Source organism: Saccostrea cucullata, unplaced genomic scaffold (genome assembly GCF_032062105.1).
Source record: "Saccostrea cucullata isolate Sc308-1 unplaced genomic scaffold, CSIRO_AGI_Scuc_v1 ctg14321, whole genome shotgun sequence".
In the NCBI taxonomy this organism is placed as follows: Eukaryota; Metazoa; Mollusca; class Bivalvia; order Ostreida; family Ostreidae; genus Saccostrea; species Saccostrea cuccullata.
In genome coordinates this window covers 1-16,342 of record NW_026919881.1, presented here as the reverse complement: position 1 = coordinate 16,342, position 16,342 = coordinate 1, and the positions used below count along the sequence as shown (strand labels likewise).

Genomic DNA, 16,342 nt, shown 5'->3' with positions numbered 1-16,342 from the left:
ATTAATAAAAAAATAAATAAATAATTCTGAACTCCATCTCGGGAATACGTATTTATATAAAATCGGTTAAAAAAAACTCATTCCATTTTATTGAAGAAAGTCACTTAATATGATAAAAACTGGAAAAAAAACACTTTCATGCTTTTTAGGTAAAATCTTCAACAATAAATACGATCTAATATAGTTACGATAAAGTCAAAGCGTTTTCGTTTTCGAATTATAATAAATTATTAATATTTATCGAATATGATTATATCTTAGAAATCATATGATACAGTATAATTTCATCAAAATAGGAAGTTCATATTCAATGGAGGCATTTTATGACCACAGAAACCAAAACAGACAGACAAAAACATTACATATCATTAATAGCTCGATTCTGGGAGAAATATTTCAGCATTTCTGGGTGACGTGGATAATTTTGATCTGCAGAGAGAAATTAGATCACATGTTTTTCTCAGCCTGCCTCTATTCTAACGACCGAATCCAACACCAGCCAATCAGCGATCAGCATTTCACAAATTCTTGTCATTTTACAAGAAATCACAAACTAATACAAAAAATCTTCAATGCGACAGTCTTTTGAATAAGACAAATATTATGAAAGGCATCTAATGAAAATTTTAGCGAAAGAAGCAAAGAGAAGAAAGACTCGACATTAATTAAGTGATGCAATATCCATATGGCAGTGCAGGCACTAAACGAAGCATGGAAGGGTTAACCGAGTTTGTGTCCAAATCTTTTGTCAAAGACAATATGTAAGACTCTTAAGTGCGATGGTGACGCCAAAGTCCGATGGTCTCGCCAAACCCCGATGGCTCGGTGTCTTTACTGACGCCAAAGTCCGATGGTCACGCCGAAGTCCGATGGCTCGTTTCCTATGAGACAAGTTGCGCTAAAGTGCGATGGTCTGACACACCAAAGTCCGATGGTCCGGAGGAACAATCAACGTTTATGACGTCACACTAGCCCGACGTCATGACGTTGTTCTGCATTCAAGATGACACTCTAAAAAAGATATCTTATTTCTGAATTGATTTAATATTTGTCTTGCATACATTTGTACTGATTTTGCTTATTGTTTTCGCCAACCATAGCTTTTAGGGTTAGTCCTTGTACACCATTCGACTGATAAGGGTTAGTTCTTGAACACTAATGTGTTTCTTCGAACTCACCCAAGAGATTTTCTGGTTAGTCCTCGCACACTATTGGACTGATTTGGGTTAGTCCTGCACCCATCCAAGATATCTAGCTTATGGTTGTTACACATTTTTCGACTGATAAGTGTTAGTCTTGCACCTATATCCAAAATATAAGGGTTAATCTTTGCTCAAATAATATTCATTTGTATTTATTTAAAACAATCAGGCCTTAGGATGGCATAGCATCGCATTTTTGCGCAGTGGTACTATGACGTCATAAACGTTAATTGTTTTCTGCACCATCGGATTTTGGTTTCTTACAATGAATTGGGAACTTTTTGAAACCCTCAAACCTAAACCAAAATTAAATAAGAAAATAACTTTGAAAGGGGCAGGTAAACATAACATCACAGCCAAAATAGCAGAAAAGGTTTAGTTGAGAGTAGGGCCAATAGTACAACGGTGGGATGTAGTGGTTGGGGAGATAGCAGACTCATTATTACTTGGACTTGATTTTTTGAAAGCACACAATAGCATTATCAATATGCAAAACTTGACTCTTACTTTGGACCAAACATCAGTACCAATCACTGAGATCAAAACAGAGGGTTCTAAGAATGATGTTCAGGTATACAGAGTTTCTGTACAGAAAGAACAGTTATACCACCTCATACAGTTCAAATTACACCAGTAAAAGTTGACAGATCATTCAAAGGTTCACTTTGTATTGAGACGGACAAAAATTTCTTGGGGTTTTATGCCTCCAAATTATGTAATTAATTCAGAACATACAAGCATTTCTTTTAGAAAGCCAACAGATAGATTTGTCACTTTAAAAATGGTGAAAATATAGATTTTGGAATGGAAATAAATGAAGTGGTTGATATGAAAGATGACGAACAAATATCTGTCAATAAAATTGAAATTGATTATCCATAACCATCGTCAGAAAATTGAAGATCTTAGTTACCACCTCACTAACAAGACCTATATGATAGATCAATTACTAACCTAAATAATAAAGACCATTATGAAGTTTTGTCTTTGCTAAACAGATTTAATAACAGGGGGGTCTCCATCATTTGAGATTTTACTAGTTTACGCAAAGCACTAATATTTCGCGGTATTTTCGCAAACAAATTCGCAACTGAATCACAATTCATTATAATTACATAAGATTACAAGCACACACTTATTTCAAAATCGCTTATTCGTTACACAAATGGTATGGTCGTACATACTGATAAAAGGAAGAAAAAAAAGTTCTCTAAAGCAGAGGACATTCTGACCGATAGTCTAAATACTTAACATTTTTTAAAGTAGCTATAGATTTGCCGTGTTCATTTATCAGGTTTCTTGATCGAGTTACCGCATTACAAAAAAAGGAGCTTCAGAACAGTAAAATATTTTAGAGTTCCTTGAACATGCTGAAATTTCAAAATTTTCGGCAATTTATTTACATCAATTAAATGACTTCGGTAAGATGTTATGTTTTACTTACAGTGCTTACATAATTCTAGAGCCGTGGCTCTATAGGAAAGACATATTTAAATATTTTTCATAAATAATACAATGTATTTTATTGCAACTAATTAACCAATTAATCGGAACATTGAATTATGAAAACAATTTATTTGTCTTTGTTCCGTCATGCGTAAAGTCCGGCGAGGGTCTAGGAGATAATTGATTGATTACTCAAAGTGAAGCCCTAGTAATTAAGTGTTATGACTTTTTGAATTGAAAGACGGTCGAATTGTTTGATTAAAGTTTCAGTTAGAGAGAATTTGCTTAGATTTTCTAATGATCACAACTCTAACTGTGTCGGCAAAATTTTTACTGTGTCGCATGCATGAAATTTGAATCGTTACTGTGTCGGAGAAAATTTTACTGTGTCGGGAGCAACACAGTAAAACAGCTCACGGTGAACCCTGCATAATATTTGCCAAAGATGATTTTGATTTAGCTCTTTTTAATGGGGAGATAACTCATAAATTTAACACTGGTGGAGCAAGACCAATCAAATAGAAGTTGCATAGAACCCCAATATGGTTTGAAAATGAAGAGAAAAAACATATTGAACAAATGCTTAAAAAAGATATAATGCAACCCACTAATTCAGAGTGGGCCTCTCCTCCCGTATTGATTGCTTGATTGTACGTATATTGTTTAACGTCCCTCTCGAGAATTTTTCACTCACATGGAGACGTTCCTCCCGTATTAGTGCAAAAGAAAGATGAGAAAATGAGATTTTGTATAGATTATAAGGCCCTTTAAGAAAGTTTCAACAAAAGATGCTTTTCCCATACCAAATATACAAAATTGCATTGACACTTTAAGGGGAAATATTTTTTTCAGTTCACTAGAGATGACTTCAGGTTACTGGCAGGTACCAGTAGATGAACAAGACAGAAACAAAACAGCATTTACAGCTAAGTATGGCTTACACGAACATATTAGGTTACCCTTCGGCTTATGTAACAGCCCCGCCACTTTTAGTAGAGTTATTCAACAAGTTCTAAGGGGACTAACATGGCAAGAATGCTTAGCATACTTAGATGATGTTATCATTTTAGGTAGTGATATGCTGTCTCATACTAGAAATCTTACTGCAGTTATTTCCAGATTTGAAAAATACAACCTGAAACTCAAACCCCCAAAGTGTGAATTATACCAAAGAGAAATCAAATTTCTAGGAAAGTTAGTCAATCAAAATTTTAGTCAACCCTGCAAGTTTAGATATTATCAAAAATAAACCAGTTCCAAAAGATACAAAGCAATAAGAATCATTCTTGGGATTCACAAACTACCACAAAAAACATGTTGAGGGTTTTGCTGAAATTTCTCATTCATTATACCAACTTGTAAAAACATAAAAAAGTCAAAATTTGAATGGTCAGAAGAACATCAAAATGCATTCGAAATGATCAAACAATGCATCATTCAAGCTTTGACATTAGCGTACCCAAATTCACAAGATACCTTTATTTTAGACACAGATGCATCAGATAATTCAATTGGTGCTGAATTATGTCAAATACAAAATGGTAAAGAACAAATTGTAAGTCTTGCTAGCAAGGTATTAACACCAGCTCAAAGAAAATATTGTACCACTCAAAAGAACTCTTGGCAATTATTACATTTACAAGACAGTTCAGACATTTTTTGTTGGGTAATACCTTTATTCTAAAAACCGACCACAATAGTTTGATATGGCTTTTAAATTTCAAAAATATTGAAGGTCAACTAGCAAAATGGATTGAGGAATTGTCACAATATAACATCATTTTACAACATAGACCAGGGAAAAACCACAGTAATGCAGATGGTCTTTCCAGAATACCAGATAGTGTAGTTCTTTGTAATGAATAGAGACTTGGAATAGAACTGAGTCAATTACCTTGTGCTGGGTGACATTTTTGCACTCGAGCAAAACAACAGTGGGTCTCTTTCGAGAATGATATAGAATATGTTACCCCTTTAACAATAAGATCAGTTGACAGTATTGCTAATGAAGATAGTGATATTTACAAGGTCAAGACCTGGATATACTCCAGCATGCTAGAGGTTCACGGCGAGATACTTTTGACTTGGCGCCGCGTAACCGAGGTATATTAGGAGCGTAGGGACGTTAACCGAGGCTCTTACTTGTAGGAGTAGACCTGGATAGAGTCTGGGATAAAACCATCTCAGAAAGAGTTATCATTAAGTAGTCCCAGTGTTAGATATCTTTGGTCAGGTGAATCTCAGTTACACCAAAAAGATGGTCTTCTATATTACTTATGGGAAAATCCAAGATATTTGTTTGTAGCTCCAAAAAATAACCAACCGGAAATATTGAAACTTTGTCATGACTGCAAAACAGCACAGCATTTTGGTCAAACCAAGACTTATGAAAGATCGGAACAATGCTCAATTTGGTATGGTATGTCACAAGACTTTAAACTTTATGTTGAAAGTTGTAGTGTATGTAACAAAAATAAAAAGCTTAACATCAAAGCTAAGGCTGCTCTAGGTCAATATCATGCAGGTTATCCTCTTCATCGTGTACACATTGACATACTAGGGCCTCCTCCTGTAACCCAAAATGGAAATAAATTCATCTTGATGATCATTGATCAATTTACTAAATGGTTAGAAATTGTCCCAATACCAAACCAAAATTCTGAAACAGTAGCTAAAGCTGTAGTTGATAATTTTATATCTCGGTTGCCCTACAGAGTTACATTCTGACCAGGGTAAAACTTTTGATGTTTTACTTCTGCAAAAATAGCTAAAACTAGGACAACACCATGCCATCCCCAGTCTAACGGTCAAGTTGAAAGATACAACCGTGTAGTACTACAGAGTATGCGATGTTATTTAAAAGACAAACATGAATGGGACCTCAATTTACAACAAATTGCAGGTGCTAATGGAGCTACTGAAAATAGACAAACTCAGTTTACACCAAACTTTATGTTTTTAGGAAGGGAGACGACCCAACTTATAGATTTGATACTAGGTACATACAACCTGAATAACTCTGAGAAAGAAATTCATGAATACTTTCAAGATTTGAGGTATAATATTACAGAATATCATCAAATTGCAAGAGAAAATATTTGTAAAGCCCAAAATAGACAAAAGCGATACTTTGATACCAATTTATACAAAAGAACATACAATGTAGGATATGTGCTGAAAATTGATTCAGCTATAAAACTGGGTCAAAGCTCAAAATAAAAAAACTAGATAGACTGAATTTAAAATAATGCTTGTTTGCCCTCTCCTGACTTAGGATGAAAACATTAGGTCAGTAAAGAGGTAAAGAGACAAGATTTTTTTTCAAACAATAAAATAGCTTCAATGCTAAAATTGTAAAATCTATTTCTATAGAATGCTAAAAAAATGCTTCCTGGATGTTAAGAAGTTCTGAACCATTTTTTGCCAGTCGGTCAGGAAAGGGCAACCAAACAATATTTAAGGATCACTGTCTAGTTAGCAGAGTATGCAAAGGACATCAACGATAGTTGGAAACGTGGGATAATTTGCATAACAGGCGAAGCCTGTTATGCATAAATCATTTCACCTTTCCATCTATCGATTATGTCCCTGGCATACGCTACTAAACAGTGATTCCTTATTTTTGAAAATCTAAAAATGTAGACTGATAGATTTAAAGTTATTTAAAAATTGAAATTAAATTTTAATAGACACCGCCCGCTGACATCAAACACAAAGACAGCTTCACAAGATTTCCATGCATATTAGGCCTCCTTGGTTAGGTTTCCATACAGGTAAAAATTTGGCCGCCATTTTGAATCTAGCTATCCTCCAAAAACGGAGGCCGCCCAGAGCTGTTAGCATCAGACATAAAAACACACACGATTTATATCCATATTAGGTCTCATTATCTGCCCTTGATGAAAATAACAATCCAGTAAAATGATAAAGATCAACTCCACTAACCTTCAAAGAGTTATCACAAAGAAATCAACTAGAAATAAAATTATTTCATCATATATACACGAAGTTATATCATAGTATGAAATAAAAAAAAATATTGATTAACATAGGTACACTAGAATTTCAGCAAATTTATTTATAAACATAAAGAATTCTGAATGCATATAATATATGACAAAGTTAATCAACTTCAATTAAAAAGCATGATATATGACAGGTATAAAATGTCAATCTAAAATGGTTATCACATTAATTGTGGATGGACAAAGAGTATGAATTTAAGCATCAGGACATTACCGCCTTTAAAATAAAAGAAAACAAAACAATGGGAAACATACCAGTTGTATAATATCACACAGCATCTGACTAAGTATATCTGTCATACCTTGTGGTAGGTACTTTGGGTGTCCTGTCAGTTTCCATATTAATAAAAAAAGTCATAAAAACATCAACAATGGTTAAAGTCACCCACACAGTGCAAGACATAAAGTTCTAAATGATTTTGTATGGCTGCATTTTGTGCTGCCAAAATTTTCTTTTCTTTCAAACTTGATAAGACCAAGAGAAAGCTTAAGCATATACAAAGATAAGGGAAACAAGGGCACCGCTAAGCGGAGCATCCCCTCGCGACAGGAACTTTACTGGTAATGGCAATATCTCATAAGAAATAAATTCTCTTGAGGGACGTTAAAATAGTAAATTGTGTTTTGTTTTATGTCCCTCCCACGAATTTTTTGCTCATATGAAGGATTGCCGGTGGAGAGCTGCACATTCTTTCCTATAATAGGAATTGACGACTATTGAGCAGTGAGGAATCTTTTTGTGCCAGCATCTATTGGGACATGGGCCTTTGGTTTACACGGTCTCATTCAAAGGACCAGTCTCCACGTCCCACAAAGGGATTCAAAACCAAAACATTATGATCAACTCCCTTACTTTTGACAAAATTATTAGTCGGTTGGTGTTGTTGTTCCAGTTTTTACAAAAGACAAAGTGCATAGCGTCTTGGTTAAGGGGAGGGGGCATAACATGGTTACCTAAGGGGTAGTAAAGTTTAGTATAGGATATTAAATCGTTTCATCGGGGGTGGAGTGTCTTTATTTAACAAAATGAAATTGCATAGCATTGTAGTGGGGAGGGGGGCATAATAATAATATATATACGTAATTTGGCAGTTTCCCTTATACCACAGCAGAAACATATCACGTATGCTATATGTATGTTTCAGTAATTTGAATTATTTGCCAACCTAAGTTTATCTCACAGTTCCAAGCAATATGCATTTTTTTCTCGTAATGAAAAATAACACAATATGTACATCGAGAGGTTAATTGAACTTGTGGATTGTATTTACAGCTTTCAGGAAAAACGTGCATCCCAAATTCCTAGACACCTTTTGGTCTTCGGTAATGGAACCGCAACGTTCATCAAACTCTTTTAATCTGGTTCCCGCAGACTCGGCACGCCTTTTAATCTTTAAAACTGGCTTTTAAACATGTCAGGGTTTCGAGACAGTGAAAACGCGATATCCGAAGAAATATTTCATCAATGAACTTGAAAATGAATAGGCTTCATCTTTTTATACTGCCACACGAGTATGTAAACGCTAAGATTGATTAATGCAAAGGTTCTCTGTCAATCTTGCCCACAAATGATTATTGTCAACTCGTATATAAAATGTCAGGGTTTCGAGACAGTGAAAACGCGATATCCAAAGAAATATTTCATCAATGAACTTGAAAATGAATAGGCTTCATCTTTTTATACTGTCACACGAGTATGTAAACGCTAAGATTGGTTAATGCAAAGGTTCTCTGTCAATCTTGCCCACAAATGATTATTGTCAACTCGTATATAAAATGTCAGGGTTTCGAGGCAGTAAAAACGCGATATCTGAAGTAATATCTCATCAATGATTTGAAAATGAATAGGCTTCGTCCTCTTATACTAACACTCAAGTATGTAAACGATGAGAATGGTTAATGCAAAGGTTTTCTGTCAATCTTGCCCACAAGGTGTAACTAGCACACTAACACACAAACACACTAACACATACACACATTCGCGATGCTATATCCCCTCCGCAACAAGTTGCGCGAGGGGATAATAAAGGTAAACAATGAAAATGTAGTTTGGACGTTTTAATCACTGCGACGTGTCCGTGATATTTGAGATGCCTATGTAACTTATAGTAACATTTTAGTATGTTCAAGATAACAAAGTTTAACTGTATTACAATGCATGAATAACACCAACATTTGTTCAGTAAAAATTTAGACCTAGAGAATTTCTTATTTTTCCTTTGCCAATGCAAGTCTTACAAATTTAGGCATCATGCTTAGTTGAAAAGACAGTTGGCATTGACTCTGGATGTGATGTACATGGGCCAGTAATTTTGATGTTGAATTAACATAGGTGTCATAGCCAGTTCTGTGATATCAAAATTGAAAAAAATGCTCCTCCCTTTGTTTGGTCCTATATCTGTAAAAACATTGTCTTTTACCAAAAAAATCTATGTGGGAATATAAAAAACTATATAGTGAAAACTATGTTTTTTTAATCAGCTGTCCTGTCAAATACAATGTGTCTTGTAAGTGTATGACAGATACTGAGCAATGGTTTATATACAACACCCTCGATAGTGTTCTCAGATTGAGATAGCTTCCAGTTGGTTTCCCTCAATAAGTCCAGAAGTTTTACACACCTCTGATCCTTTTTAAATTCCTTAAATTTTTTGGAAAGATCGCTCCAAACATGGCTTCCCCTCACAGTATTAAATCCTGCTGCATAGCCTGAAAAAATAAGGACTGTAATTTAATGCATACAATTTGGAACCAAGGTATAAAAAACTAGAGGCCCAGGGGCCACATCACTCACCTGAGCAACCTACGGATGCTTTTAAATTAATCTGATACATAATGGCTTTGTTGTTTATAAGGTGAATTTTTTTTATCGATAAAACCCTTATATTCCTTTGTTTAACTATGATTCACTGTAATGACTCCCCTACCCTGCTGGTTGATCATGATTTGAACAAACTTAAATCTATACTTATTTTGATGCTTTTATATTAATGATCAATCATGCATTTGTTGTTCTTGTGAAGAATTTTAATGATTTTTCCTATGTATTCATACTTTTAAAAACCAAGATCACCCACTGTGGCCACACTCCACCCCCAGGGGTCAAGATATCATCAAACCTGAATCTTCCTGACCTGAGGATGCTTCCATATAAATATGAATAATCACAGCTATCTTGTTCTCAAGAAGAAGAATTTTAAAGATTTTCCCTATGTTATCCTTCTTAAAACTCTGATCACCCACAATGGCTCCATCCTTGCTCCAGGGTTCATGATTTGAACAAATTTGAATCTACACTACCTGAGGATGCTTTCTTATAACTGTTACCAATCATAGCTTTGCTGTTATTGAGAAGAAGATTAAAAAAAATTCATATGTATTCCAATGTTAAATTTTGATACCCATTTTGGCCCCAGTCACCCCACCCTAACCCTTAGGGTCTTGATTTGAACAAACTTTAATCTACGCTACCAGAGGATGCTTCTATATAAGACAAAGAGAAGAAGATTTTTCCTATGTATTTCTATGTTAAACTTAAATACAACTGCACCCCATTTTGGCCCCACCCAACACTGGGGGATATGATTTGAACAAATCTGAATTTACACTTCTAGAGGATGCTTCCACTTGAGTTTCATTTTTCCTGGCCCAGTGGTTCTTGAGAAGAATATTTTTGAAGATTTTACCTATATATTCCTATATTAAAATTTGATCAGCCATTGTGGCCCCACCGTACCTATTGGGGTCATGATTTGAACAAACTTGAATCTACACTATCTAAGAATGTTTTCACGTGAGTTTCATCTCTCCTGACCCTGTGGTTCTTAAGAAGAAGATTTTTGAAAGATGCCATTATTTTTTCACTAATTCATAATTATCTCCCCTTGGAAAAAGAGGGCATGGCCCTTTATTTGAACAAACTTGAATCCCCTTTACCTTAGGATACTTTGTGGCAAGTTTAAATGAAATTGGCCCAGTGGTTCTTAAGAAGATGAAAAGGTGAAAAGTTTATGACAACGATGACATGGCCAATAAGGCCAACGACGATGACAGACAAGGTACAAATTTTGATCAGAAAAGCTTGGCTCAGGTAAGCTGAAAAACATTCAAGATGTGTTTGTGAAACACTATGTGCCCCGCAGCAACCAAGCTATTTTTAGCATATAGGTCACAGTCAAAGTAACAAGGTCATTGACCTTGGTGTCATTTGAAAGAGCCTAATCAGTAGAGTATGCATACCAACTATGCAGTCTCTATATCTCACATTTTTTTTCTTCTTACCAAATGGAGTTGAGAACACTATGACACTATCATCAATGCAGGGAGGTGAGTATACAATTTGGTTCTCAGATGGGGTCCGTGGAATTTCAACTGATGAAATACCTGAAAGATTAGATTTCAGTGAGACTGGAGAAAATCTCATAGACATACTGTACATCTGTTAAAGAAGATAAATTTTAAGCAAATTTGTGCATGCATTGCATTAACCAAAAATTTCTTCGTTAATAAAAAATGTTTTTATTAAAATGTTATTGATTATAAAGATTACATCGATTTATGTATTTTAAGTCAAATATGTAATTTAGTAAAATGTTATGAAAACTTTCAACAGTTTATAATTAGATGTTTTATCGCTTAAAATATTTCTATCTAAAAATTTATCAATGGCATTGTTTAATATTGTATACACGAGTACATGTATAATTTATTGTAATTTGTTTTAAGTACAGGGTGTTTCATGATATACGTTACATTTTTAATTCTTATTATTTATCTTACCTATCGTACTTCTACAAAATATATATCATTTTAAGCATCAAATCCTGCATTTTTGTTCCATGTGAAAACGTCGAGGAAATCATGGTCTAACCTTGATTTATTGTGCTATAAACACGAATGTCATAATTTGAACATTTTTCGAAATGAATTTAACTTATCCACTTAGTACTGAATTGTAAAGCTGTTTTTTTTTTTCAATGCATATCGCCAATATTCATTCAGTAGTTGACAAAATATATTTTCCAAAAGAATATAAGCTTTCTAGGATGCTTATCAGAAGGCTAGTAACAAGATTAAAGGACAGGGACAGGCAATATGTGATAAATGACACAGCATTCCAGAAAGCCTAAAGACTTTAAATTAAAAGAAACGGAGATTTATTTAGTGAAATGGAACTCTTAGTGTAGCAAATTTCTGAGAAAAATTAAGTCCAAGGGGCATACCTCTGTCAAAAATGGCTCCATTGTACCAAAAGAGAAATTGAGGTAGATATTTCTAAGATAAATCTGTACACCAAATTTCATTTCAGTATGTGCATTCGCTGCCAAGAAAATGAATGGAAACTGCAAGCAATTGAATTTTTAAAGTCCAAGTGGCACAACTTTGTCAAAAATGGCTCCATCGTACCCAAAAGAGAACTCTAACTAGATATTCTAATGATAATCTGAATACTAAATTTCATTTCAGTATGTGCAACTGCTTCGAAGAAAATGAAAGCTGCAGGAAACTTGGCAGACCAACAGACAATAGCAAAGCAATATGCCGTCACTTCTTCGAAGGGGGTATAAAAATAAGCTCTCTTTGTCTTTGACCAGTTGATCAATGAATTTAAAACTACAGAAAAACATGATGTAATGATATTAAAACTTGCCCGACACACTGTTTTCATCTCCAACAAAAAGTTGCACACCTTCATCTACCCCTGAATTTCCCGTAATTTGTTTTGAGTCATCTCTACATGCCTACAAAGAAATTTCTGATTTCTAAAGTAAAAACCAGAAGTCCCTGTCGAGTCTGAAGCTCTACTATTTTGTACTTGTAGCAAAGGGAGAGAAAAATACTTAAGCAGTTTGGAATTGAGACTTTACAACAGCAATAAATAGAATAATGCTCCTTGATTAAGTCTCTTTATGTTCTTAGTGTAGTCTACTTGCATGCCATGTTATATTATTATCAGACTAAAACTTATTTGGAGTAGCATTTTGAGAGTATTTAACAGAAATTTCTATTTTTAGAAACCAAGGCAATAATGTTCATCGAAGTCAAAAACTGATATGCAGAATTGTGTATCTTAGTGTAGTCTACATGTGTGCCAAGTTATATTGAAATCAAACCAAAACTGTAGGAGGAGTAGCATTTTGAAAGAATTTCACAGAGATTTCTTTTTTTAGTAACCATGGCAACACCGTTCATCTAAAATGGTAAATCAAAAACCGATATATAAAGTTATATATCTTAGTGTAGTCTACTTGTGTGCCAAGTTATATTGAAATCAGACCAAAATTGTAGGACAAGTAGCATTTTGAAAGAATTTCACAGAAATTTCTATTTTTAGTAACCACGGCAACACCGTACATCCAAATCAAAAACCGATAGACAGAATTATGTATCTTAGTGTAGTCTACTTGTGTGCTAAGTTATATGGAAATCCCACCAAAACTGTAGGAGGAGTACTAGCATTTTAAAAAATTGTTTACAGACAGACAGACAATCATATGGACAGACAGATGGACGGACGCCGGACGCATTACTATCGCATAAGCTCTTCTGGTCTCTGACTAGTTGAGCTAACAAGAAATCATATAGAAATCAGACAATTATAACTTTAATTGGAGGAAATTTAGCCTTGCTTATAGCAATTTAACATTCCCCCAAAATTATGTTGTCACAGAAATTTGGTGTTATACCTACAAGTTAAAATCTTTAAGTGCATCTGTACCTGAATAAAGAATATTTTTGGTATTCCTTTTAAATCTGGATCTCTGAATATTTCAACTATTTCCCGCACTGAGACGCGTTCATCTTCAAAATTTGGTGAGAATTCGGTTTTGTCTGGTTCTGGGTGTGTCAAGACGTAATCCTCGTATGTTACCACATTATCTGTTTGTTTGTCTTGGGTTTCCAAATTGTTTGTCTGTCTGTCTCTTTGTTCATCTTGCGGTAGAATGACTCCATGGGAGGACACTGTCACCAAAAGGCATCCACACGAGCCATCACAGCAAAGTCTCTTAACTAAAACATATTCAAGAAACACTTAAAAACTTCTTATATCACATTATCAATGCATAAAGCATGAATTTATTAAGATCAGTATAAAAAAAAGAAAATAAAATGAGGGACGAAAATTTCCCTTTATGCATTAGATATATCTCTAGATCTGGCTGAATCGTTTCTACTTTGATGTTTGGATACATGTTTGATATAAACAGTGTATAGTGAATTAAAATAAACAGTGAAACATTGACTTACATTCCTTCAGTTCATCTAAAAATTCAGACTTGGATAAATTTCTTGTCAACTTTACATCTTCTTGGTCAAATGGATAAATTTGAAACTTTAAATCTTCCAACATTCTAATAAAACTGTTCCTCTCTTGTATAATTGCTATTCCTCTCTTAAGTCCTTTATTACTGACTGAAAAATCCCAATCAAAGTTAACAGCTTTCCATGGCCTTCCCTTCATTACTTCATAAGCAGAATTCATCCTGAACTGAACCTAAAATTTAAACATGTTAAATATTAATCATTATCTTTTTTAAAGATATACCCTTAGTTTCATAACTGCAACAGTGTGTGCAAACAAATTGAGCAATGCACATTTATATGAGACTATATTTTTCAAATAATAATGATTCATTGGTTACATCAGAAACATATACTAATGGGATAGGCAACTCCTTCATTGCCATGTTTATTTACCCAAAACATCACGCACAACACTACAAGTTTTTCATCCAAGTAAAAAGCCTGTTTTCTGATAAATGTCATTTTTTCCTTTTATGTATAGGAATGGACTTTTAATAACTTTTTAGGCATATATTCTAATTTGATACAATTTAATTTTACTTGTAACACGCCATTTGATTGGATAAAATCTTTTATCCATTTTGGATAACATAACTTGCCTACGTCACAATGAGTTACGTCAAAAAACGTATTACTCCGCTTGACGTTACTTTCAAAACTAAATCATTGTGGAGCATTATTCTGGGGAGAAAATTATCTCATTGTATGCATGAAATTAAATTATAAGGAATGAAGCTAATTTCAACTTATATAATATATTATACGATATAACATAACTTGGGGCAGTTAACGCTTTTTTATAAACCGCTTCGCGGTTTATAAAGCGTAAACTGCCCCAAGTTATGTTATATCGTATAATATAAGTTGAAATTAGCTTCATTCCATAATTAAATATCAAGAAAATAAACATCAAAATGGGCGATTTCTCGGAAATATGGCCGATCAGGACATGTGCTAGTATAAGGAATATAATCAGTGTTAAAATCAAATAATTACTTTGCACTTCATAGGCGTTTAATGATTGTGACATCAAACTAAAATGCATGTTTTAACCTTTTGTCACCCTGTCCATGTGATTGTGTTTTGAATGCTATAGATTACCATTCGTTCACTTTATACAATATGTTATATGCAGAAAACAAGACTTTTTTTTTAAACAAGTATACCGGTAATGTAAATGTTATATTTTTGACGCAGATATTTAAAATTTAGGACTTGTACATGTATGTACATGAACAGGGCTGGGTTTTTTTTTTCAAGAATAAGGCCCCCTAATTTGAGATTTATTATAACATTTATTAAAATATAATTATCTTGTCATGATTTTAAATATAATTTTATTCTGATAGTGTAATATTATATGTCTGTACTCAAATAACCCTTCTTATGATAAACATAACCAGGATTAAATCAATAATTTTAAACAGGGAAACAATATTTTTTATAAAGCAAAACATTCTTAGAATGATTCTACTTTCGTTTTATCTGAAAACAGTTCGAAAATATGTGTAGATTCTATAAACATGATAAATAATAGTCAGTCTCTATTTTTTTCTTCATAAATTCACATTGAACATGTTGAGATAAATAAAATAAAAAAGAAATCTACCCTAAATGCTCAGTTTCTTGAGTTTGATATTGCAACTCACCAACTGATTGGACTTACCGCTTTTAGCACTGACGGTGTAATGATATTTCGCACCCTGTCCATTCGAGACCGTATACCACACACACACAAAGAAGAAATGAATACCCCAAACAAGGAAGCTACAAAAGTTCTATACTTTACAACGAAGTCCATTTTCAGACTCCATACATCCCAGCCCATTTGATTATTCTTTAATTTTTGTTTTAATTAAAAGATAATAAATAACGAAGGAAATGTGACCATCTAGCGTATCCTTCCCCTTTGAAAACACAGACCCCTCCCCAAATCTTTGTTAAGTTGGTATGAACAGTCATAGTTTATATATGCTTTAAAAGTATTTAAACGTCTCTCCCCCCCCCCCCCCCCCCCCCCCCCCAAGTTTTCCACGTATGGAAAAGATTTTTTTTTTTTTGGATTTTTTTAAAATTCAGGTAGACCCCCCTCTCCACACACACTAAGGAAAAAAATTCTAAATTCACGCGTCTTATTATAGGGTCTCATCCGAGGGACCGGTTTCCGATATTTCTTTTTTTATAACTAATATAAGTATAAATAAAATAATTGAATACTGTAATATTATGTGCTCTATTTCAAAGCATATTTTCTTCTGTCTTCTTTATTCTATTGAATTCTGTTTATTTTGCGCTTGACGTAACAATTAAGATGTGAGATAGCAATTAACAAAATCAGAATAAACACAATGGGCTGCTTCCAAA

General features: G+C 33.9%; 1 protein-coding gene across 2 annotated transcripts; it reads right to left on the bottom strand.

Annotated features, from left to right (window-relative positions):
* Window positions 1–9,130: 9,130 nt before the first annotated feature.
* LOC134239586 (uncharacterized) lies at window positions 9,131–15,652 on the bottom strand. 2 transcript variants are annotated; one of them, XM_062721775.1, is made up of 6 exons: window positions 15,588–15,652; window positions 13,918–14,168; window positions 13,392–13,677; window positions 12,324–12,414; window positions 10,955–11,056; window positions 9,131–9,382 (listed from the first exon to the last, which is right to left on the bottom strand). In XM_062721775.1, exons 2-6 carry the CDS (start codon window positions 14,154–14,156, stop codon window positions 9,147–9,149), a joined length of 954 nt encoding a protein of 317 aa, XP_062577759.1. In that variant the 5' UTR covers window positions 14,157–14,168; window positions 15,588–15,652; the 3' UTR covers window positions 9,131–9,146. The 2 variants fall into 2 exon arrangements, with proteins under 2 accessions (XP_062577759.1, XP_062577750.1); XM_062721766.1 differs by having other exon boundaries at window positions 13,392–13,684; window positions 13,922–14,168.
* Between the last annotated feature and the right edge of the window lie 690 nt (window positions 15,653–16,342).

Coding starts and splice junctions, on each gene's coding strand:
- LOC134239586 (XM_062721766.1), bottom strand. CDS start 14,156: ATGAATTCTGCTTATGAAGTAATGAAGGGAAGGCCATGGAAAGCTGTT. Junction 12,415..13,391: donor CAAAAATATTCTTTATTCAG/GTACAGATGCAC, acceptor ATTTCTTTGTAG/GCATGTAGAGATGACTCAAA. Junction 9,383..10,954: donor AGTGTTCTCAACTCCATTTG/GTAAGAAGAAAA, acceptor TTATTTTTTCAG/GCTATGCAGCAGGATTTAAT.